Raw genomic sequence first — 24,511 nt, forward strand, 5'->3', positions numbered from 1 at the left:
AAAAAAAAAAAATAGGGAGCAAACAGTGCTAAGCTATTTTATATGATGTCACTCTGTATTCCGGTCTTTTCACAGTGTCTGTGATCTTTATGACCGTGTATACACTTCATACTCAGAGATAAGACTTTCTTATGTTAAGTGAGTTGTTTATGGTCACTAAGTAAACAGAATGTAGTAAGACATTTAATTCAACTTCCCTTATAAAGCCAACCCAAGAGTTCCCAAGAAGGGTAAGTTTCTTGTGACATGGGATTTAGTATCAGGAACCTCTTCCCACTTTAGGAGATTCAAATTTTGTTTTGTTAAGGTACTGCTATGATTTTTACAAATGATCTTGTCTGAGTAAGGTCTCCCAAGACGGAGTTAGGCGATTAGAGTAGCCCATCTATGTTTCCAGGGTGCATTTCTAAGTGGGGAAAAATGTGTTCCTTATTTGAGCCTCTGATGATGGGTAGGACAGTGAACAAAGCTGTGCTGTGCTGGCTGGCCCTGGGACATCCTGCCACAGTTAGATTCCATGTTTTCAGAGAGGAACATTTGATGCTGAGAAGAAAACTCAGAAGTGACTTTGAGGAAATGGAATTAACTACAGAACTTCATTCTGATGATTACCTAGGCTAGGAAGGAATGGAATTGAATCATCCAGCATCTAAGTAGCCAGAGACAGTCCTACTCTTTCCTGGAAATTATATTCAGGTCAGTAAGTAAAGGGGTGGAGACTGGAGTCTAGCCACCACCTCAGTGTCTTTGAACTATGAACTTCTGCATGCCTTTCCAAGTGCTCATGAGATAACCTAGCACAAGGCCATTCTGACATTATGGCTTCATGTTCCAAGTACTAAAAACTGGAGTAGTGTCTAAAATGATCCAAGGTGAGGCATTTTATTCAGTAGGTTCTCCCTTGTTGTGATCAAGGTGTATAAGAGACACAAAGTCTTGTCCTCTTAGCTTAATGTTGTCCATATATTTTATGTCTTTAGAAACTGAATTGATTTTGAGAACAACGGTTATTTATATGTCTATAATCCAAATCCTGTGGGTAAAAGAATACAGAAGGCTCTTGTTTTATAAGACACTGCATTTTCTTTCTTGCTCAATTCTGTTCATTTCTAATGTCAGCTCTTATCTCACTGCAGCCCTCTGGTTTCAGAAACTTGGGGTGGGGGTGGGGAGCTAACGTAAGGACACCAGTCTGACCTGTCAGCCTCCCTGGAACCACAGAAAGGCGTTTGCCCCAGCATCTTCACTCTGTACAGCTTTGAAAATACCACTTAGTGAAGGACTTAGAGGCTGACCCCATTGCTTTAAAGCTCTAAAGTACCATTGCTGTGGCCTGGGTATGTGGCCCAAGACGACATTGTTACAGGCTTAGTCCCCAGCTCAGAGCTACTGAAAGGAAGGGGAACCTTGATGAGATGGTGCTCACCTGGGGTTTGAGGCCACTGGGGACATGCCCCTGATGGGACTGCTAACGTGGAGTTCTCGTGCTCCCTCACTGCCCGATGCCAGGAAGTCAGACGCTTCTACCAAGGGCTTCTGTCCTGATGCTCAAAACAGGTCCCAGAGCAACAGAACCAGCTGTCATGGGCTGCAAACTGTGACCTAAAACTTTCTTCTTTGTAAGTTGTTCATCTCAGGCATTGTGTTAGAGTCATATAAAACCCAGCATGCTGATTTTCAGGCTATTAAATGTTATTACTTAACTTTTAAAAAGTTAATTAAGTTAAGCTATTCGTAAGTTATGAATGGTAGGTAGAAGTATCATTAAGGTTAAATTAATGTCTGGCTTCTCTGTTGTATTGACCAGCACCTGATCAGGGTGCTTCCTCAATATAAAGCTTATTGGTGGCATCATAGCTGACTCAGCAAGATTACCTGACACTAGATTAATCAGTGTGATGCTGTAACTTTATAATAATGGGCTTTTCTGAGTGTCACATAAACAGGCACTATTTAAAGACACAGGTCACAAATTATGAAGCCGCGTACGCTACATGGCTAGTTGCTTGAGAGCTGCCTTCTGCAGCGTTTCTCATTTATTACTGCTCGGGACCAGTAAAGCACAGCTAAGTCGACACACACAGCACTCTGCTCATGAATTAGAGTGGATTATGGATCCCATCCATGACAATAACTACTGAACATTTTAAGAGACAGTTGGAGGTTTAGAGAGAAGCAAATGAATCATTTATTTCTAAGTGTGCTGTTGTTTTCAATCTGTGCCAAGAGAGCAATAAAACCTAATATTTGCAGATCATTTTCAGCTTTCCAAACTATCTTTACGTCTCTTAATTGCTGCCACGTACTGAGTGTGACTTATTACATGGCAGAGGCACGAAGGATCCCTTTACACTGAACCTTAACAATTTGAATAAAGCTTATGGCGCTTTTGATTTATGATGCATTGAGATACTTTATATTATTATTATTATTGTTATTATTATTTACAATGGTGCCCCACGACCACTGGTTCACACATTCAGTATTGTGTTCGATGTTACATGAGATAGCTACCCAACGTTTTATCAGAAAACGGACTTTGTGTTCCATGGCTTTCTTCAAGCTACCTGCTAATGTAAGTGTCCTGAGAAGGTCTAAGGGAAGGCGGGCCAAGCATCAATGCCTGGTGGATAATGTACCTGGTTAGTTTCTTTTCTGTTGCTGTGATAAACTATCTTAGTAAAACCAACGTAAGGATAAAAGGGATTTGGCTCACAGTTCCACAGGACCGGAGCTCACCGAGGCTGGGGGAGGGGGCGTGGCCACAGGCAGGGTGGCGCTGGAGCAGGCAGCTGGCTGAATACCTTGCATCCAAGCTTTGAAACCGAGAAAGAAAGGCAAGGGGCCTAAACCCCGCCCCAGTGATGTGCTTCCTTCAGCAAGATTTTTGTTTTCTTTAAAAATTTCTGTGACCTTCTCAATCAGTGTCACCGAAGGACCCAAGTGTTCAAACACATGGGCCTTTGGTGGGAGTCATTTACTATTGGAACTCCAAGAGGTGTATATAAATGCATTTTGACTTGCGGTATTTGTGACCTGTGATGGGTTTATGGTGATTGTAGACCAGGGAACATCTGCATTATCTAGACGCTATCATTAGACCTATGAGCAGAAAAGCAAGAGAAAAGGGCAGGTCCGAAGTTGGGACACACCCCAAGCGGCACCTCTCACTAACTCCTCCCCTCGGAGATGGGATTCAAGGTTGTGTGGCCTACCCTAGTCAGAATCAGAGATCCGCAAGGGGTGTTGCAGGGCACCAATCTGGGGCAAACTTCAAGTGTATGTGGACTGCAGGCCGTGAGCTCACATCACGAATGGACAGGATAAAATGACTAATGTCCAGTCAGAGCCACACATTACCTGTGCGGTGTCCGAATCCTTCCTGTCTTGAAGGCATCATTTGCCAGAGTTCTAACAGAATTCCAGAGGCAGGAGTGACTTGCTTTGTTTTTCTGTTGTTTTCTCTACAAGTTTACCGTTTCCTCTCTTCTATTCTTGAAGCCAGAAGTTTAACCTCACAAGGAAGAAGCCCATCTCTATCCTGGACCTTTGGCCTTGAAGTGAAATTATATTGGTCCCAGCTCCCTGGAGAACACACTGTCCCCAGGAGGGAGAGACAGATCTTTCTTTTCACTGATCCTGTGAGCTATCTCCCCTCTCCTGCGCCCCTGCCCCCAGTTCCTTTTTCTCTCCACTCCAGGAGACAGCAGGGCTGTGCTATAGTTAGTCCCAGGGAAAGCTGAGGCAGAGGAGTACCGAACCTCAGAGAAGGGAATCGCCAGGGTTTTTCTCAAAGGGCTTTGAAGAAGCACAAAGGGAAGGCTTTTCTCCAGACTGAAAGTCTGATGGGGGATGTTCTCTAAAATTCTGCCCCAGCTGAGGAGCAGGCCTTGGGATGGGAAGAGGAGGGCTGGTGTGAGGCTGTTTTCTGTACCCCTGAAAAGACCCTCCTTGGGGCTCTGAATCAGAAACTCCCTTGTTCCAGAAACCTGAAGGGCGCATCTCCAGGGCCCAGGTTAAGCTGCAGCAAGAAATTCTGGTTTTGGTTTCATACTAGGAAGTTTTACATGCAACTATATAATATTGAGATATTCCTGATCTAACATTTGGAGGACAACTAAAAAGGCAAGATACGTTTTAAAAAGAAAAAAAATTGTAAATATGGTAACATGTTTAATTTAAATTATATTATATATTAAAAATACCTGTATTCATGATTTCTCACTGCTTGCACATATTAGTAAATGTATATAGCAAACAAGATAAATAATGTGTAGCCAGGCGTGGCGGTACTCATGCTTATCCCAGCACTTGGGAAGCAGAGGCAGGCAGATCTCTGGTCTACATAGGGAGTTCCAGGCCATCCTGGGCTACAGAGTGAGACTCTAGCTCATCAAACAAACAAACAAACAAGCAACTGCCAAAACCTAAAATATCAGAGATCCAGCATCTAGATACGCCCGGGTGTTTCTTGACAAACTCACACACTATTAATTCGAGTGGAAAAGTGGGACATTATGCGGCACTAATTGAAAGTTCCGCTCTGGTAGGCGGTGCCTCTCGCCTTTATTGTATTTGCTCGGTCGCCGCTCTGCTTTTTCAGCCGCTCCCTTGAAACTGAACATAAATACAGAACTCTTGTTGACATAAAACACCCGTGCCCCACATATTCTTTCTCTGTCTCCTGTATCCTTTCACATTGCTCACCTTTAGGAGTACCACTGAGTTGATTCCTTTGAAGGATCAGCACCTTTAGCCTGGGGAGCCGGCTGTGGGAGTGGCCTCCGTGGCGCTTTTGGTGCGAGGAAGGAGGCAGGGGCAGATCCAGCGAGAGGGAGTGGATAGCATTGTTGCTGAGGTTTAGTGTCTCCAAAGCCCGTAAATGCACGAGAGGGCCGAGGGTCACTTTCGATATGCGATGGTGAGTGCGGTCCGGAGGTTTTACGTGCTGTTCTTTTTGTGTGTGAGGCTGGAAGAGAACTCTAAAAAAGTAGACACTTCTATCCATGGCGTCTGTGTTCTGTGACACGTGCCTGATAGAAGACCAGTTTGCCAGACGATCCTCATTCCTCTGGTACTCAGGATTGAAGGAAATACTGCTTTTTCTTGATGGGTTTGTCACTGTTTCCACAAAGCAAAGACCTGTAACTAGGAGAGTAACGCTGACGTAGAAGTCTCTCATAATGCCTGGAAAAAGATAAGCAAATCAGACCGTTCAAAATAACGCGTAAAAGGAAACAGCAAATCAAAAGCAGGAAATTGACTCTCTAATTGAAGATTTAGAAAACATGCTTAATTATCAACCGAAGTGAACATTTGAGTTCTTAGAAACTGGGTTCTGAAAAGAAACTACCCGAAAGGTGTAACTGTAGACTAAGATGACACGGTGCACGTTTAATGGAAAGACCTCCCTCTGTCTTCATGAAATCCACATTGACCAAAGCCTTACCTCCTCTGCCTTCCCAGTATACTCCAGCCTGTGGTCTGCTCTCTAGTGAGTCCAACTTCCTCCTGCAAAAGCCTCAGCTCTGTGTCACCAGCATCGGGCAAAGTCTGCTATGCTTATCTAGAACACCGTCATGTGGTTTATACCATGAATGACTGCAGTCTCACTAAAGCAGGAACCTCAACAAACGAACAGAAAGTGCAATCACAGACCAGGCACTGGAGTCTTTCCTGACTAGAGCCACAAACTTTATGTTTATGGCTTTTGCTACTTTTCACACAATTTTAAACCCTTTTAAAATGTACAGAAGGTAAATAAAAATGGTCATGAAAAGGGCGTTCTGCACCCAAGCCATGAGGTATCATAAAATATAGAAACAGTGAGTCTTTACCCCCCCACCCCCCCACTCTTGGGAAGCAACTGTAGGTTTTGAAAGCAGTGTGCACATGTTACAAAGGCAGTATGCATGCAGGAAAGCACCTGCAAGAGGTGGGGGGAAATGGATTTGTGAGATTTGCTCTACGCTAAACCCTGCAAAGACAAAGAAAGAATACAAACAATTTTTCTCAGCCACAAATCACACATTCCTGCCTGGTCTCACTGTCACATCTGAAATACTAGAATAGCTCTGCTGAGCTTCCTGCCCTCCTGCCCACGTTCCTCTCCATCATAGGTAAGTCCAGGGATCATTCTCCCCCCAACATTATTTTCCATATGCATTTTTCTCCTTCGAAAATTTTAAGTGTCTCTTTAATTGCCTACAGTCCAAATTCCCAAGGTAGGCATTCAGAACTTTCCATACCACAGCTACCTTGATGAGCTCCTCTTGCAGGGCAATGGCGAGCTGTGGCCTGGGCTAGGGATGCATGTGTCTACCTTACAGTAAAATGAGTTTTGCATCTGCCTCTAATCCATGGTCAATGCCACTCCCCTCTACAGTCTGAAGAGTGCACATCCGTCAAGTCTCATCTCAATTTGTAGGGTCTGAACCTGTCTTTCTCACAGTAGCCAATGCTTTCTTTGCCTTTGCTTTCCCGATATTTTCAGTAACTATTGAGTGAATGTATTCAGTTCCACTCAGCTTGACAGGATGTCAATGCCATCACACATTGTTAGCACAAAAGCGAAAGGAGAGCAAGTAGCTTGCCCCCACTCCCGCCGTGTGCCTCCTAGAGTTAAGGCTCTGGAGCCTGTCACTGGCTATGCTTTCTGCATGAATGAATGCACAGAATGAAGGACATTCTCACTGCAACTTCTAAACTTTTGTTTCATGCAAGGTCAACTCTCCCATCTCTCAGAGGGCATCTAAATTTAGGTACATAAACTGCAAAGGTGCCCTACCTACGGCAAGGAGTAAATCATAGTATACCCCTTACGCAATACCAAAAGCTGAATTCATTTTCTTGGTCAGAGAGAGATTTATTTTGACGCTAACGCTGCAATCATTGTGCATACAACTGGATGTCAAGCTAATGTAATAGTAGCAAAAAAATTACAGCGATCATACTTATGCACATTCTTTCAACACTGAAGAAAAAAATGGGGTTCAAACATACATCTTAAAAATGGGATATAAATGAAAGGTTTTTATAGTCTGGCCTTTTTCAAGGTGAAGAGATTGATACGTGAATAGATTTACATTAAAAACAGGCAGATTAGTATAATTTTATGTCTGAGATGAAAAGAAACATTATATTACGTACAAATGTCTATGTGAGGTAAAAACCAAAAAACCAAAAACCAAAACAAAACCAAACCCAGAAAACAAACAAACAAACAAAAACAAAAACCCAAAAGCCCAAACCAACCAACCACCCACCACCACCACCACCACCACCAAACCCCACAAACGGGAGAACTCCAGAGGAAAGTACAGGTAATTAAGTAGAAATTGACTTTTGAGACTCGTTCGGGTTGAAGTGTGAGGAAGTAGAAATAATTGGAGAACGTGTAGTCAGAGTGAGACAGAGAAGGTAACAGGAAAAACGGAAGTAGAGAAAAGATGAAGATGAATTCTTCTCTAAGAAATTGGAAAAAGAAAGGGGAAACGGTGGATAGAAGCCCTTCCTGGGGCCTACCTGAGGGTCCTTAGGTAGTTTCTAACTGGTCTGTCTCCAGCTGAGCCAGCCAGGGGAGGATTTTAAATATGTGCCCTTGAGACTCCTCCCACCTTACCCAGCTCTGCAGCCAGCCCAACCCTTTCATCTCTGGGCTCCTCCCTTACTGAGTCCACACCCTTTCCTCAGCCACTCGGGGAGAAGCCTTCTTCTAAGGCCCAGAAGGTGAGTATCTAAACTGAGATTGGGCGCCTTTCTACCTCTGACTGCAGAGAGGTCGCATAAGCAGGTCTCGATGCTCCCGTCTCCAGCCATATTTAGAATCTGTGTGTTTGTGTTAATGTAGATGCTCATTAATAAAGTCACGAAGAAACTGACAGCCAAGTTCACAGAGCTTTATTGTAAAGAGAGGTCATCAATTTGAAATACATAGGTATATTTTTGAGTGGCATAACTTGTAACCTTTGCCCCTCTTGATGTCGTTCAAAAGATTACCATGACCAGCACTTTAGTGGTCTCCTCCTCATCAAGTTAAAAACAAGTTTTTTTTTTTTTTTTAACTCCTTTAAAAAAACAAAAAAACAAAAAACAAAAAAACCCCACAAACCACTCATCCAAACCAGGTAGAAATTCTACCTTTCATCACCAAAACTATCACACAACGTTTATTTTGCTTCTGTCACAGTGCAAGAAGACTGCCACCGAAGCATATTTTAAAAGGTTGCCGAGTCGGCAGGTAGCTCTGCTTTGTGTTGTGTATCTCCCCACCCCCCAACCTCTCACTGGACAGTCTGGAAGGGGTCTTATTTTTATTTCTTCTATCTCTTTGCATTGATATTCACCTCTCGAATACTGTCTGTTAAATGTGTGTTTGCTTTCCTCCCTGGGTCCCTCCTGCACCTACCTTCCCCAGGGCTGCAGTAAGTCCTCTCAGTGTGCTATGTTCAAACCCGAAGAAATGAACACATGAGAAGGCACACGCCCCCTGGTGGCCAGATTTAACAGTGCTGCTTCACTGTGCACCAAGCTCCATTTCTCAGCAGAGCTTTCAGGTCAGTGTGTCAAGAGGGTCTACCCAAAATGCAGTCTAAAATAGCATACCTAGTAACCACGCGCTTTACAGAGCAGCAGGATATGCTCAAACTTCAAAGTGCTCAATGGGGATGTATCAAAACACAAGTGTTTCCCACAGACATAAAAATACACTTTTTTTTTTCTCATGAATTGTATTTAGTAAATAATACTTTGTAATATAGGGTTCTGTGGATTTAGTAAAAATATTTATTTAAAGAAATTCTCAAAACAAATTTAAATAGAACATGAAACAAATGTACAATTTAAAAATACACTGAGCATGGAAATGAGAATTCCAAGTGTGATTTTTCTGAGCATTATTTAGTTATTAAACAATACTTGAATATATCCAGAGGTATAAATTGCTCTCTTTCTTTACATCTAAAATCTGCACTTAGTGTCAGGTCTCCAGTCAACTCTCACCTTAGCCTGAGTTCACAGTCTATAAGGTATTCCGTTTTCTCATTTGACAGAATTGTGACAACATTGAACACGAATTGTTTTATGTACTGATTTCTTATCCGCACAGTTCTAAGTGACCATGACAGATTACCAACACCCTTCTCTGTAGCTAGGCCCACGGTGCCTCCCTACTGTCTACTTTGGAGCTATGCATTATTCTTCATCCCCAATCCCATGTTTCTTAGTAATACCAAGAAATTCCTTTTAAATCAATTATAAACTGTGCTATAAGAATCAACTGGCTTGAGGGCTGCAATTAATTAAAATGAGACTGAGGTGAGGAGCAGAGATCAAGGTTTTATACCTAGCTAAAATAACCTGCGTCATCTCTCGAGTTAGCACCCTTTATTCTCGTGTATATTAATTTCTAGGCACACACAGAATTCTTTTAAAGGGTGATGCTGGTATAGGACACAGGAGGAACAACCTCTGGACAGCAGGATCTACTGAGGCCTAAGCTTCCCTCCTTTCCACTGAGCTTCCCTAGGGTTTAGGGAAAAGTATGCCAGCTTCTCTATAACTCATTCAGGTACTCTCACATGATAAGCAGACGAAGCAGATCTGTCTATTGAAAGACATCTTAGAACTGGCTCAAGAGAGTTTAAAGTCTGACAGTGATTGGTCGTTTTTCTAGCATTGGCATTTTAACTAGAGCAGCACACATGCTTGGCTTTTTACTGTTAGGTGAATTAGGATTAGGTTTTGCCCATCCTTTGAGAGTTTTTAATAGTTGAAAATTCAGTGTAGATAGTAAAAAAGGCAGAGACACATTTGGAATCAGGTTTACCTGGGTTGGAATTGTACTTGACTCCCAACCCTGTATAGTATGGGGCAGCATCCTGAACCTCCCTGACCTTCAGTTTCCTGGTGGGTAAAGCTGGGATCGAAGCCCTTGCTTAGAGAGGTGCAGTGGGAGTCAGAGAGATCAAGTGTACAGAGCCCAGGACAGTGCTCAGCAAGAAGAGGCCTGATGATGATGGCTTCTGATGCTCACGCGAGTGAGAACTGTGATTGCGTTTATCGTCCACACACTGTAAATACTTACATGTATCATTATTTCAAGTAAACATACCATGACAGTATTTTCTTTAGTGCAAAACTAAGGAAGCATAGTTTCTTACAAGATAATATATGGAAAGCTCTTTAATGACTTGTTTGTGAAAATGTGGCTTTGGGTTAATGCATTAAAAATCTGTGCCTTCCCCTTTAAAAGCCAAAGACAGTGTCCCTGTCCCTCCAAACATCTCTAGTGGATCTCTCCCTTTAGAATGACCAAGGCTTACTGATGGAGTGTCTCAACCACTTGAGCCCTTTGTCCTCTAGGACAAGAGATAGTAGAATGTTAAAAACACTTCAAAGATTAATTTTATTTTATTAATTTCTCATAATTGTTTTAGAGAACTGTTGTTTGAGTATCAGTGCAACTTACTAAAATGTATTAGAATGTAGGCACTCAAAATCCCTTAAATATGGAGAGTACATAATAGACACAGTGGTGCTCCCCAGGTAAAATAATTACAAGTTATGGCAAACGCTGTACAAACATGGTTCACATGCATTCTTAAAAAGGGGAAGGTCAGGTTAGATCTGAGCGCGCTGAGCCCTGCGGAAGCACCGTCTAATGAGTGTTCCCACAAGGGTTGTCTGAGACCTGGCAGCCCATGTTGTGACCTGTTACTTGTACTTTGAAGAGCGTGCCATCTGCACACATGCAGAGCTTGTAGCGCACCCAGTCACCACTCCCCGACTGGTCCCCGCTGGAGGAACTGGGCAGGCGCGTTGGGCTGACCATCACCGTGCCGTTGAGGATGATGCTGTTTTCCTATGGGAACAGTAACATGGTTCAGTCACATCCACCAGCGGGCACGGAAGAGAGACACTAAACTAGACAGGACTTAGGAACGAGCAGGAGGAGGAGTTGGCAGTCAGGGAGTAAAACCACGATCAAAACAACTGTGGCACAGCAAAGTCACAATACACACAAGGATTCAAAGGCCACCCCTCGCTCAGTCAGCCCATACTGTACATCCACAAACCTGCAACACAGCACGCCAGCACGAGTCAAAATCACAGCCTGTGCACAAAGTCTTGGGTAAGTTTCACTTTTTGACTCCAGAGAATTTTTACTTACTGACTGATGTTGATATTGGTTGAGGGAAAAGAGTATTTTTCTCTTATAGGAAATTAAATTTAGTTAGTAGAAATTCAATTAAATATTAAAACTATGTAGTTTATCAGACTAGGCCTTCAGAAAAACTGAGGGTTCCTTATTTAAACTCATAGCTACAGAATCATTCTCATCTGTACACTCTTAAGACCGTGTGTGTATGTGTGAGCGTGAGCATTTGTGTGAGCGTGTGCACACATGGAGCTCAGAGGTTGAACATGTATGCCTTTGTCAGTGGCTATTATACTCCTTATTGCAAGGTCTGTCTCTGTCTCTGTCTCTGTCTCTGTCTCTGTCTCTGTCTCTCTCACTGGACTTGGAGCTCAGCAAGTCAGCTACTCTGTCTGATCCGTCTGCCTCTACAGCCTTAGCACCAGGATTACAGGCTCGAGGCACAGTCATGCGTGGCTTTTTACTTGGGTGTGTGATGGTTCTGAACTCAGGTCTCCATGCTTGTTTGGAGGCACTTCTCCAACGGAGCCATCTCAGCCTCCCAAGAGACTAGTAAGTTTCTTCTTGTCTCCCCCCACCCCTTTCTTCTCTCCCATTTAACAAGTAATTACTAAATGCTGTCACCTGCCAGACAGCCACCCTAGGTACTGGGGAGATGACAGTGAACACGCGGCTCAACAGCCAAGTTTGTTCCTATAGAGTGCTGTTCACTGGAGGGAGGCAGCCATGTTTGTTCCTATAGAGTGCTGTTCACTGGAGGGAGGCAGATAATAAGTCAGCACAGGAAATTCTAGGGCATGCGGGGGCATAAATGCTACAAGGGAAGACAAGCAGGGTGAACAGAGGGTGGGTGGCTGAGGACTGAAGTTTACACAAGGTGCCAGAGACAGTCTTCCTGATAAGGTCGCATCCCAACAGAAGTGGAGGTGTGAGTGAGTGGGGCATGTGGGTCACTACGGAAGACACTCCAATGGAGGCCACAGTGAGGGTGTGTCTTATGTAGGTTCAGGGTATAGGAAGCTCAGAGGCTAAGGGAAAGGGGCACAGTAGGATTTGAGACGAAGAAATAGTGGGGGCAGACCTATAAGGCTGGGGCGATAGACTTAGGGCTTTATCTGGAAGCTCACTTAGAGGGCGATAGCGATGGGTCTTTTTAAAAGGTCTGAAGCAGGCGCTGTGGCACAAATCTATATCCCAGTATTCTGATTCAGCACTTGAGAGGCAGGAGGATTTGAACCCAGGCCAGCCTATGGTACAGGTGAGACTCCATCTCATAGAAAATGTTGGTGGCTACAAGTTTCTGGGTAGAGAAGCAGCTGGTATCTAATGGACGAACAGCAAAGGGGAGCCAGCAGGCTGCTCCAACAGTCTAGGCAGTGCAATAGCCTGCGCACAGATGCTGCATTGGTGAGAAGCAGCCGGGAGGGGGGGGGGGGCTGCAGGGCCCTGCAGGTGGAGCTGAGCTTTGCCAGTGGCTGCTGGGCAGAGCACAGATAGAAATGCACATCTGCCAAGGAGCCAGGACATCAGGATGTCACACTTGAGGAGTTCAGATGCCTGTGGGTGTGGAAGTGGGGAAAGGAGGCAGGCAGCTGGACTAGAGAACCCTACTGAACAGGAAAAGCCAATGCAGAGGTTTTAAGCATGGGGGTCCTCACTTTAGGGAGGGGCTTAAGACTATCAGAGGGGCAGAATGGTCACTGCTATGTACAGGCGTTTGCCTGGAACATTTAGAATAGAACCATTTCATATTTCAGAGTTTATTTATTTTGGAATACCAGCATGGATTTTACTGGCAGAACATGCAAATTTTCAGAACAAAGCACTCAATATTATTCTGAAAGTTGCATGTGGGAGATGCAGCGGTGAGGGCTGTTTCAGATTTTGTTTCCATGCTGCCATCTTGTGGTCATTTAGTTTTACTTTCTTGAAAATATTTCTTAAAGCGCATTCAGTACACAGTGTTAACAGTATTTGTGTACTAAGAGTCAGGAAAGGTTGGTTTGAATGTTCTTCATCTAAGAGCATTGGGAGATATCTGAGATAATGTGCATGCTGCCTATTCTAATTTGATCATGTGCACATACATCGAAACATACAGTGTTCCACAGAAGTAAGAATATTACATGCCAATTAAAATAAAAGTGAAACTTAACATTTAGGAAGTAGTGTGGCAAAATTATTGCTAATGATTAGCTTACACTCGAATGATCCATATCAACTGACTTACAAAGCTGAGCATTTTTCAATAAAAATTAGAAATTAGTAGGTATGAATACTTCAGACTATTTCATGACCTGTCACACTGACAAGGCAGAGTGGGGCAAGAGTTTCCTGGAGGGCAGAATGAAAGATTCGGGTAACTCACACTCGTTCTCTACACAAAGGCCTCAGATCTCCCTTCTCTGACCTTCAGTGTCAACTGCAAGCCTCAGGCGCGGCTGCTTGTCATTCCTCAGAGAGTGCCCTACCACAGAGCCGTGGAAACCTCCTCAGGGAGGCTGTGGTGCCTTTGGCAGGAGTTATAGCTTATGCTCATCTTATCATCCAGAGATGGGATTAAACACGCTGGAGAACTGTCAAAGTGAAACACCTACTTTCCTTCCTAAGATTTATTATTTCTAAGAATGACAATACTGAGCTTATTTTGAAATGGGAGAATGACTTCTAAGTGCTCAGGTTTAAGGCTGCTAGTGCCATATGCTCTTTGGTAGCACAAATTTCCTCAGCCCTAGGGAAGCAAAGATGAGCAAGGTGCCCAGGGGCAAGCAGGTAACTTCATTGCTCCATTCTAGCTGAAACTCCAGGCCAGGAAGCAGGGTGCAGGCTGCAGCTGCTCTGTGTGAAGTAGGAGACTGACTGAAGCTTTGGGGAGACCTGTGAAGCTGGGGTAACTGTCACAGTGATGACAGACTTTCTCCCTCACAGCTAACAGGGGTCAGATAAAAGCATGTGACCCCATTCAAGTAGTCTTCTTACAGCTTTGGTCACAAAGCTTGGAAACGAACAGGAATAACCTACAGTGGAACAACAGCAGCTATGTCAGGGACACACAGTTTGATCTCCTAGAATTCTCTATCAGATGGGCTGCTCGGGTTATGGCTTTTCTCCTTTTAAAATAACAGAAAAATGCAAACAAGCACACTTACAAATCAAATCACCTGTTATTCTACCACTCTTAGCTAAACATTATTATTTTACTCTAGTCTTCCAGATTTTATAAACTGCACATGCTCTGAAAGAAATGAAATATCTTATAAATTATTTTATAATTTTCTTTTATTTCACAATCCATTTTGAACGTCTCATCATGAAAAAAATCATTTCCCACACACTACTCCACATGTAATTATATACTATTCCAAAATTAATTATCTTAAATTCACACAGGAAAAAAAAATACTCACAGCCTTTAACTCCACATCTCCTCCCATGTGAAATTCAATGGTTTTGCCCATGATGAACACGCCTTCGTTGCCTCGCACAATTGCACGCCCGTCAACTTTGATGTTTAAGTCACTGGTAGCATTGCTGGTAATCTAAAAATGAAAGCACATGCTAAGGAGAGCTTGTGGGTAATGAGAGAATCGTTATCATAGAGAAGGGGGTGTCTCAACTCTGGACTATGCAAGGCAGGCTTATAATTGTGGGGATTAACACAAAGAGAGGACTTATTAGTGTGCGTGCAGGCTAAGGCCAGGGCTGCAGCCCTCCAGTGGTCTGGAAGTCAGGTTTTTCAGGTGGCCTAAGTCCTCCCCCTGGGAGAAGCTGCTGACAAACCCCCCGTTAGCATTGAGAAAAGAATGAACCGGACCCTTTCAGTCGACGCTTTCTGAACGTTCAAACTTTTCACCCCACTTGGCAGCTGAAACTCGTGAGTCTCATAGTCCGTGCTGAACAGGATATTGTGTGTCCTTGGGTCAAAAAACTGCATCCCGATGTCGCTGGTGATGGAGGTCTTGTTCTTTTCAACACTCAGCTTGGTCGTCCCTTGCTGGAAGACAATCTTGGGGAAAAGTGCTTCATTGTGAGTCTGTTCTCAAAGGATGCGACAGACAAAGTGATGGAGACTATTGGGTTTAAGAGAACTACAGAGCAGTAAGGACAGAATCTGAAGCGACAGTGAAAGCCAAACCTCAGATTCCTTTAGCTGCACCTGTTCTGGTGCAGCTCTGCAAGACTCTGCATGATATACAGCTTTAAAATGCAGGTCTGTACAGTCCTTTGCTCACACATGACCCCCTGTATAACAGCACAGGTCACAGGGAACACGGCTGGGCCCTAAGACAGTCACGGCGGAGGTATGGAACACCCTGGAGGTTTCATTGGGCTAAGTGCTGTGTTTTAGCAGCACCGGGCCTTGTCTGCCACCGAGTAGCATTTCTCTTCCTGATTCCCGGAACCTGGGCTTCCTGACCTGGGAGGCAGCTTTTACAATGGCTTTGTCATCTGAAGAGAAAACAGTGACCTACAAATTCTTACACCAGTGAGTGCTTCTCCTGGAAAAAGATCTGGAATGTTGTGTACCTAACTCTAGCAAGGTTATAAAGCCAACAATATTACTGAATGTCTAGTACTTATGACAATGGATAAGTTTCTGTGTTAATGCATATTTTAAAAGAGAAGACACCAATTTCCAGCTTTCAGCTGTAGGATCTCATGAGAACTGCCATCCATGCCCTCCTCCTCCACACACTGCCCCTGGTGTGGAAACTTACTGGCTGGTTGTTGCCAGTGATGACCAGGTTTTCATTCCGCCGTCCTCCCACTGTGCTCTTATAAAGCGGGTGGATGACGCCCATGTCGGACACTTGCTTGAACCTCAGCAGACCGCTCTCGTGGAACTCCATGCTGTCACATCCATTTGGCCCAATGCGGATCACCGCCCAGATGACAAGTGTAATCTGAAAGACAGGCATGTCTGCTCTTACGAGGCACACACCAGACACACCCGGAAGCCACCAGCAGCGCTCTCCGAGTGTGTGAGGTCTCCGGACATGTTTAATCAGTGAGATGGACACACTACCTGGTGGTCTTCTTAGAGGATGTTTTTATCAAGACCCTAAGCACACAGTCGAGAGCCAGGCATGCCAGAAGGCCCATCATAAATGGCAGCGTCACGTCACTGTTTCCTCTTCTCCCCTCATTGGTTCCCCAAGGACAACCAACCAGGCTCAGCAATTTAAGCTATTCCATCTAGACTCTGTCTCCATATTCATCCATAAGGTAGATTGTGTTTCTTCCTTTACCGAGTAAGGCTTTCTCTGTCTTTCTATTTTAGCAGATGGGAATCTGGGCTCACCATTATGTCTTTTCTCTATCAACTCCAGACACGTTCCGTCAAATCTATGTTCAGCATTTACTGATTATGACCATGTTAGAATTATTCACCATCATACCAAACACCATACTCTAATTCTTTTTTTTTTAAATATTTGTCTTCCTAGTTCAATATTTTCTTTTATTTGATAAATTGAACTAAATCTCAAACACTTGTATATTTCTGCAACTCTCTCAGTAAAATAAATGTTCTGCAACTCAAGCTACTCAGACGAGGTCAGTTCTGCTTTCTCCTCTAGTTACTTCTCCTGGACCTGGTCTTTTTGCTCCGCCAGGGACTGGCCAGTCTCTGGGCCACCCACACGATGGACCTGTGAGCTTTCCTTTCTCCAGTGCTTTCTCACACATGAGACGGCCACTTCCCTGTATCTGCGCCTCTGAGGTTCCAACCTTAGGGCTTTCTTTTGGTACCATAGAGGCTTACTTAGAAGGAAAAAGGTTTGGCGCATGCGTATGGTAAGACAGCCTATACTGTCCCTCATGTATGTGAGACAATCTGGCCAGAGACGTGTTCCTGAGACCTGACCTCTGACCTCTGCAGGCCACGGCTTCACTGCCTTGCTCTTCCCAATGCTCACAATAGGTCCAGGACCACTCTGTGCTTTAATTCTTCCCGTAAAACACGTTTATCACCTCTCTAGAAAAGTTTTAAATAGATTCTTTATTTACAATTTCCTTAAATTTTACAGTGATAGCGTGGTCTGTCTGTTTGTCTCTTCTTCCTTCTGCTGCCTTCTCTTTTAAAATGTATCATACTGAGCCCAGACTGGTTTCAAATTTTCTAGGGGATTTTTTCGTTTTTCTTTTCTCTCCCCACCCCTTTCTTTTTTTAAGGCTGGGACAGGGTCTCACTCTAGCCCTGGCTGTCCTGGAATTCACTCTCTAGAACAGGCTGGCTTTGAACTCACAGAGTTCTGCCCCCTGCCTCTGCCCTCTGCCTCTGCCCCCTGAGAGCTGGAATTAGAAGATTGTTGCCATGACACTGGGCTTTGGAGAATGTCCTTAAAATCACTTTATCTGATTTCTCTCCTTCGATGCTTTCTCTGCTCTCATTTTCTGAATCTCCATTTATTAGACTGCTTCCAGAACGATGCTTTAACTTTGTAGGACTCTGTGGAAGAGCTTTCTTTTATTTGTCCAGCACCTACTCACCCATCCGTGTATGTGTATATGTCACTTTTTAAAGGTTTGTTTATTTTTTGTGTGTATGGGTCTTCTGCCTGCATGTATTCTTGTGCACCCCATGCATGCAGTGCCCTCAGAGGCCAGAAGAGGGCATCACATCTTTTGGAACTTTTCGGTTGTAAGCTGCCATGCAGGTGTTGGAAACCAGCAGCAGCATAAGTGAATTTCAATGACTTCTTCATTATTTAATTGAATAATGCCATTTGAATGTCATGTCACTTTTGTTTCATGGATGGAATATAATTTTTCTCCAAAGAAGCTGGTTTTAGTTTTAAGGAGTTCTTTGTATTGTAGCTTCCTGAGATGGGATCCCATGCACTGCAGGCTGGCCTTTCATGCCCTATGTGGTGGAGGCCAGCCTTGAACTCTGGATCCTCCTGCTTCCAACTCACAAGCACTGGGTTCCAGGCTTGCAGGGTCACAGAGGACACCTGGTATGGGGCCCATGACCTACAGGCTTCCCAGGAAGGAAAGTAGGCTTTTTTTTTGTTTTTGTTTTTGTTTTTGTTTTTGTTTTTCGAGCCAGGGTTTCTCTGTATAGCCCTGGCTGTTCTGGAACTCACTTTGTAGACCAGGCTGGCCTTGAATTCAGAAATCCGCCTGCCTCTACCTCTGCCTCCTGAGTGCTGGGATTAAAGGTGTGAGCCACCACGCCCGGGTGAAAGTAGGCTTTTTACTGGCCCTGTCAAGTGTCACTGTCACATGGTATTCTCCCTCTCCTGGGAGGGAGGGGTCCTCCATCTCTGGCCTGCTTGAGGCAGCTGGAGGCGGAGGATGAAGGTAAAGGACTGGAGGGAGTGAGCTCTGTGCTCAGTCAGGCTGCCCGCTTTCAGGATGGAAGCTCACTCATGCAGCAGTCCAGGGTGTTTGGATATAGATGGTTTAGCTGTGGTTAGACGGAGAGTCTGCTTAGCTGGGAACGAGGCTCTGGGAACTTCACGAACTCCAGATTTTTCGCACAATGAGTCTATTTCAATCATCCTTTTGATTCTGACTGGTAAGGCCCTTGTCCTCTGGCTTCTGTAAGGCACTTTACCAATACAGGTTGTGACCCTTCACACACACACACACACACACACACACACACATTCCCTCCTGATACGTTCTCTGCCATTCTCCCTCTTCTTTTGTCTTCATAAATTATGCCTTAGGATTTCGGCTACTTCTCACTCCCTTCAAATATAACTCTGTTTCCTGACACTGTTACTTTAGAGAAGGGGATTGAAATGCCTTAATTCAGCCATCCTTGCCAGAAGTCTACAATAAAGCAAATGTATAAGGCACAATAAATTTAGAATGACCAGGAAAGCTATTTATGGTTTCTTTAAACTGTGTGACAGCTCTAACCTCAGTGGGGGGTTAGGCACAAATGTTTTGGAAGAAAACAAGGCCTTCTCAAGAACACACACACACACACACACAGACACACACACACACACACACACACACACAGAGAGAGAGAGAGAGAGAGAGAGAGAGAGAGAGAGAGATGGATGACCGGCTCTCTTTTAACAGACGGTATCATTCATGGAGAAGCTGGTGCCAGAGGTTCCAGGGTTAACCACCAGAGTTACAACGTCATAGTAAAAAGCCACTTCTTCAAATCATTAACCATCCAGGGGAAGGCACAGGCTAGGGCCTCAGTGAGAAAGGGCAATGAAGTCACGATGAAGTTTTCTTCCACTGACTTTACATAGCCTTTATTAAAAGGCTTTAAAGGAAAAAAATCAAGGTTTTTCTAGATGAGATTAATATATGGATATATCTTACTAGTTTTTTCAGCTTTATTTACTTATTTTTTGTGGGACTGGAGAGAGAAGCCTATTAGGTTTTTTTATGTTCAAGCACTAACTCAAGTCCAACAAGAGATAAAAAAACACATATAGATAAGCAGGAGATGACAGACTGTCCCAAAACACAGCACATGAGCAGAAGATAGGACTGTCCCAAAATAGAGTATGTAAGCAGAATCTATGCCCTCATGGCAAAAAGATGAAAATTTCTTCCAAGGTACCTCCAGAGAGAGGACAGTGTGTCACATACTCACGAGTAGATTGATGACGGCCAGGATAAACAGGAGGACGATCACGCAGATGGCTAAGTTGCCCTTTCTCCCCCTCAGCCCAGTCTTATGGAGCCGGTCCTCATCGATTGGGATATACCCAGCTTTGAAATTGCTGTTGTGCTCTTTGTTAACATTCCTCCGCTCCACAGCCTTCTCCCGCATGGATTTCTTCACTGGCCCGTTGGACCCTTGCTACAAACAAAACAGAATGCAACAGCTCTAGTCTCCTTTTCATGAGTTTATTAAATTCAAATTCACAATTAAAGAAAAGCTGAACTGGTTGTTGGTAGATGTCCCATCAATAAGTTGCAAGTCACACTGAATTGCAGGTTTCAGTGTTACTGTCATATAGCACACTTTCTCTCTGCCTTTGGTCATCCTACTGTCAATGTGGGTACAGCGCACTTCTGGGCAGAGTTGATGCATACACATTTCAGTGGACAATATTATCTTTACTAATGAGTGCATACACACATGCACACACATGTATACACACATTGCAGTTGATACCATCTTTACTAATGATTTGTTAGATTTTTACTCATATATTTTTTTACTTACGTGATTTTTGCAATGATTGACAGAGATTGCTACTTATCACTCAATGGGTTAAAGCCTATATCATTCTAGATCAGTAATTTTCCATGTGTTCAGGGGCAGTTGCACAAGGATGTATGTTTAGGAGGGATGTCAACTGAATTCTCTTCAGGGTCTGAAATGTCAGACACATTTTAAAAAACAACAATAAGATTTGTTTTTCTACTCCCCCACTCTTTTGAATGAACGCTGGTGTCTCCAGAGGCCATGTCATCGTTTACAGTGACGTCATCACTCTAAGAGTTAATGAAGTATTTGCTCAGGCATTCCTCTGTTTTTACAACTTCTCAGGTTAGTTTCTAGTATGGTAAATACCAACAGATAGTTAAGAGGATATATAGAGTCTGGGATAAAAAAACAAAACTTGAGAACTTCCGATCTTGACCATAAGGGTCATTAAGCAAACGTGTTATGTAATAGAAACACAAAGGGACCAGCAGGAATGGTTATTGCCCAAGTTCCACGCGTTTTTCAGAGCTCCGAGGCTATGCACTTATTGTAGAAGACAATGTACGAAGAACCATCATACTTAAGCACTGACACAAGAAGCTGGATGTGAGAGAGGAGGACACGATCCTTTGCTGTACACATTATGGATCTGCATTGTGTTACAAGGCATATGCAACCTATCATGTCAGGGTGCCCATGCCCCAGAGTTCAAACGGGAGAGTGGGGACACCCTGGAGTTGGTGGGAAAATGAGAGGAGTGGGCGGGTCAGATATGGCAACACTGGGAGAGAGTGGAAGGAAGAGCTAGGCTGAGCCAGTTCTCAGCGGGGTGCAGGCTCTTTCTTTCTTTCTTTTTTTTTTTTTATTTCACCATGGACTTTCTTTTTTTTATTTTTAATATTTTTTTATTATATATTTTCCTCAATTACATTTCCAATGCTATCCCAAAGTCCCCCATACCCTCCCCCCTAATTCCCTACCCACCCATTCCCACTTTTTTGGCCCTGGCATTCCCCTGTACTGGGGCATATAAAGTTGGCAAGTCCAATGGGCCTCTCTTTCCAGTGATGGCCGACTAGGCCATCTTTTGATACATATGTAGCTAGAGTCAAGAGCTCCGGGGTACTGGTTAGTTTATAATGTTGTTCCACCTATAGGGTTGCAGATCCCTTTAGCTCCTTGGGTACTTTCTCTAGCTCCTCCATTGGGAGCCCTGTGATCCATCCAATAGCTGACTGTGAGCATCCACTTCTGTGTTTGCTAGGCCCCGGCATAGTCTCACAAGAGACAGCTATATCTGGGTCCTTTCAGCAAAATCTTGCTAGTGTATGCAATGGTGTCAGCGTTTGGAAGCTGATTATGGGATGGATCCCTGGATATAGCAGTCTCTAGATGGTCCATCCTTTCGTTACAGCTCCAAACTTTGTCTCTGTAACTCCTTCCATGGGTGTTTTGTTCTCAATTCTAAGAAGGGGCACAGTGTCCACACTTTGGTCTTCATTCTTCTTAAGTTTCATGCGTTTAGCAAATTGTATCTTATATCTTGGGTATCCTAAGTTTTGGGCTAATATCCACTTATCAGTGAGTACATATTGTGTGAGTTCCTTTGTGATTGTGTTACCTCACTCAGAATGATGCCCTCCAGGTCCATCTGTTTGCTTAGGAATTTCATAAATTCATTCTTTTTAATAGCTGAGTAGTACTCCATTGTGTAAATGTACCATATTTTCTGTATCCATTCCTCTGTTGAGGGGTATCTGGGTTCTTTCCAGCTTCTGGCTATTATAAATAAGGCTGCTATGAACATAGTGGAGCATGTGTTCTTCTTACCGATTGGGACATCTTCTGGATATATGCCCAGGAGAGGTATTGCTGGATCCTCCGGTAGTACTATGTCCAATTTTCTGAGAAACCGCCAGACTGATTTCCAGAGTGGTTGTACAAGCTTGCAATCCCACCAACAATGGAGGAGTGTTTCTCTTTCTCCACATCCTCGCCAGCATCTGCTGTCACCTGAATTTTTGATCTTAGCCATTCTGACTGGTGTGAGGTGGAATCTCAGAGTTGTTTTGATTTACATTTCCCTGATGATTAAGGATGTTGAACAGTTTTTCAGGTGCTTCTCGGTGCAGGCTCTTCTAAGTTTATGTTCTGTTTAACTGGGCGTCACTGGAGGTTACTGTGTGTTTTGGCATGTTGAACACTAGGTGAACACTTTACGAGGTCGGCAGGCTCCTGCCCATAATGTGGCGATGGAGGTTTGAGGTAATGAGGAGATAAACTAGGGTGGGCTAGAGAGACACATGGAGGGACATGTGAAGTAGAAGATGTGGTAACCGGCAAAAGTGTCACCGTACGTAGATGAACTTTTTCCTGGGGCAGTGGCTCTGCAACTGCTGTGCTGCTGCTGCTGGTGGTCCCCTCATCTTCCTCTTCCTCCCTAATTCTCCTCCTAATTTTTCTCCTCCTTCTTCCTCCATCTCCTCTCCATCCTCCTTCCCCAATCTCTTCCTCCTTCTCTTCTGCGTTTCTTTCTTTTATCTAGTGTGTGAGGGGCACATACACCATGATATATGCATGTGGAGGTCAAAGGACAACCTTTGGGAGTTGGGCCTCTCATTTCACCATGATGGTTCTCGGGACTTAACTCAGGGACTAAGTTGTCAGACTTGGTGGCTATCACCTTTATCACTAAGCCATCTTGCCAGCCCCTTCCGAAGACATTTACATTGAAGCAAACTCAAGCTCCAACTGAGACCTAGCATAGAGGAGCTGGGGAAGAAGATACCAACATCTTCCTTTGTTGATGAAGCTGGGGAGAACCTTTAAGGGGAAGAACTGCCAGGACCCAGTGACTGACACAGTGGGGCCTACGATGACTCCCAAACAGAATAGATTACAAAGATAGTGGGATTCCCAAATACAAAAGCAACCTTTCATGTTCGAATTACAAAGTTGAGGGAAGCTGACCATTAAGCCCAATGCTTGTTTCTCCTTAGCTCTCTTCAGGCAGGCCTGCTCTGGTTAGGGTAGCCAAGTGCGCACACCACTGTAACTTTTCAGTAGAATAGAACCTCAGAGCATCAAGATGCATGCACAGAAGAGCTGAGACCCCTCTAACCCAGAGGCTGTAAGGGGTAAACTAGGAAAACCAAGGAATGGCTTCATTCCCAACAAGTCCACTTGCCTATTGTCACAGCGGACTTCGGTGCTTGTTTAGCAGATTTCAGGTCTGTTTTTCATACCCCCTAGAATGAGTCCTCCAATATTTAATAGGTCTGTCCCTAAAATGTTAGCCACTTAATAAACTATTCCCCCGTTGCATATCATCAACTTCACTCGTTCACTTTCTCCCCGCAGTGATTTCGAAGAAATGAAACTTTTTTTAAAAGAGAAACCAGCTTACTGGTTATTTGCAAAGGGAAACAACAGTAAAGAAGTGACTACAAAAATAGCTTTTTATTATAATAAGTCACTTTGGCAACTACTTGCACGAGCATGTGTTCACACACTTCACCCGTGCACACACACATATGTGCATGCTTAAGTTACAGCTTGATATCTGAAGGGAAGCCTTTAAACTATTCTAGGCTCACAACGAAGACCAGGAAACACTTGATAACGCATTTCTTAAAAAGTAATCTTAAACCCACTAGTCACGGGTCAGTTTTATATTAGTGTCTGAATCTCCGAGAAACCACAGTGGGCGGGGAATGGCAGAAGCAAGACCTGGCCATGATCCACGCCAGGCAACAGCTGACCACCACTTGGCTGGCATCGGGCAGCCTCCCGGCCCCGGCTGACGTTATTTTTATCCGCATGGTTTCTGGCTGCGGAGAGGCACGTCCAGGCGCAGGCTCCGCAGGCCATGACCCGTGTCACTCCCGCAGAGGGACAGCTCCGCTCTCCGGCCGGCCGGGAGCCGCTGCCCAGGGTCCAGCCCGGCCTTCGCCAGCATCTTGGCTGCGGACAGCTCCCGCCCTGCGGCCCCGCCCTGCCGCCTCGCTCCGCCCCAGCCCTCGCGCCCTCCCTCGTCCCCGCCCTCTGTGGGGTCGCCCCGGCCACCCGGCTTCCCAATCCCTCGGCCGGCCGCAGCGGGCTCACAGACCTGCTCGGTTGCCGCCGCCGCCGCCGCCGCTGCCGCCATCTTGGCCCGCCGCAGCCCGCGCTTGCGCTCTGGCACTGGGGTGGGGCTCACACCGTCGATGGCCACGCCC

General features: G+C 44.5%; 2 protein-coding genes across 3 annotated transcripts in view; both read right to left on the reverse strand.

Annotated features, from left to right (window-relative positions):
* The window catches only part of Lrrc66 (leucine rich repeat containing 66), a 25,777-nt gene extending 18,215 nt beyond the window's left edge, over window positions 1–7,562 (reverse strand). Inside the window, exons 1-2 of one of the 2 annotated variants that reach the window (XM_029477029.1) lie at window positions 5,450–5,468; window positions 4,708–5,187 (exon numbers count right to left, since the gene is read on the reverse strand). In XM_029477029.1, coding sequence (XP_029332889.1) covers window positions 4,708–5,182 — 475 coding nt within the window. In that variant the 5' untranslated portion in view covers window positions 5,183–5,187; window positions 5,450–5,468. Of the gene's footprint in view, window positions 1–4,707; window positions 5,188–5,449; window positions 5,469–7,524 lie in introns of those variants that run through there. The other variant, XM_021163931.1, reaches the window with a different exon arrangement.
* Window positions 7,563–7,877: 315 nt separating this feature from the next.
* On the reverse strand, window positions 7,878–24,511 carry Sgcb (sarcoglycan beta). Its single transcript, XM_021163259.2, has 6 exons — window positions 24,403–24,511; window positions 19,731–19,940; window positions 15,877–16,062; window positions 14,973–15,164; window positions 14,566–14,697; window positions 7,878–10,861 (listed from the first exon to the last, which is right to left on the reverse strand). Exons 1-6 carry the CDS (start codon window positions 24,439–24,441, stop codon window positions 10,658–10,660), a joined length of 963 nt encoding a protein of 320 aa, XP_021018918.1. The 5' UTR covers window positions 24,442–24,511; the 3' UTR covers window positions 7,878–10,657.

Source organism: Mus caroli, chromosome 5 (genome assembly GCF_900094665.2).
Source record: "Mus caroli chromosome 5, CAROLI_EIJ_v1.1, whole genome shotgun sequence".
Classification (NCBI taxonomy): Eukaryota; Metazoa; Chordata; class Mammalia; order Rodentia; family Muridae; genus Mus; species Mus caroli.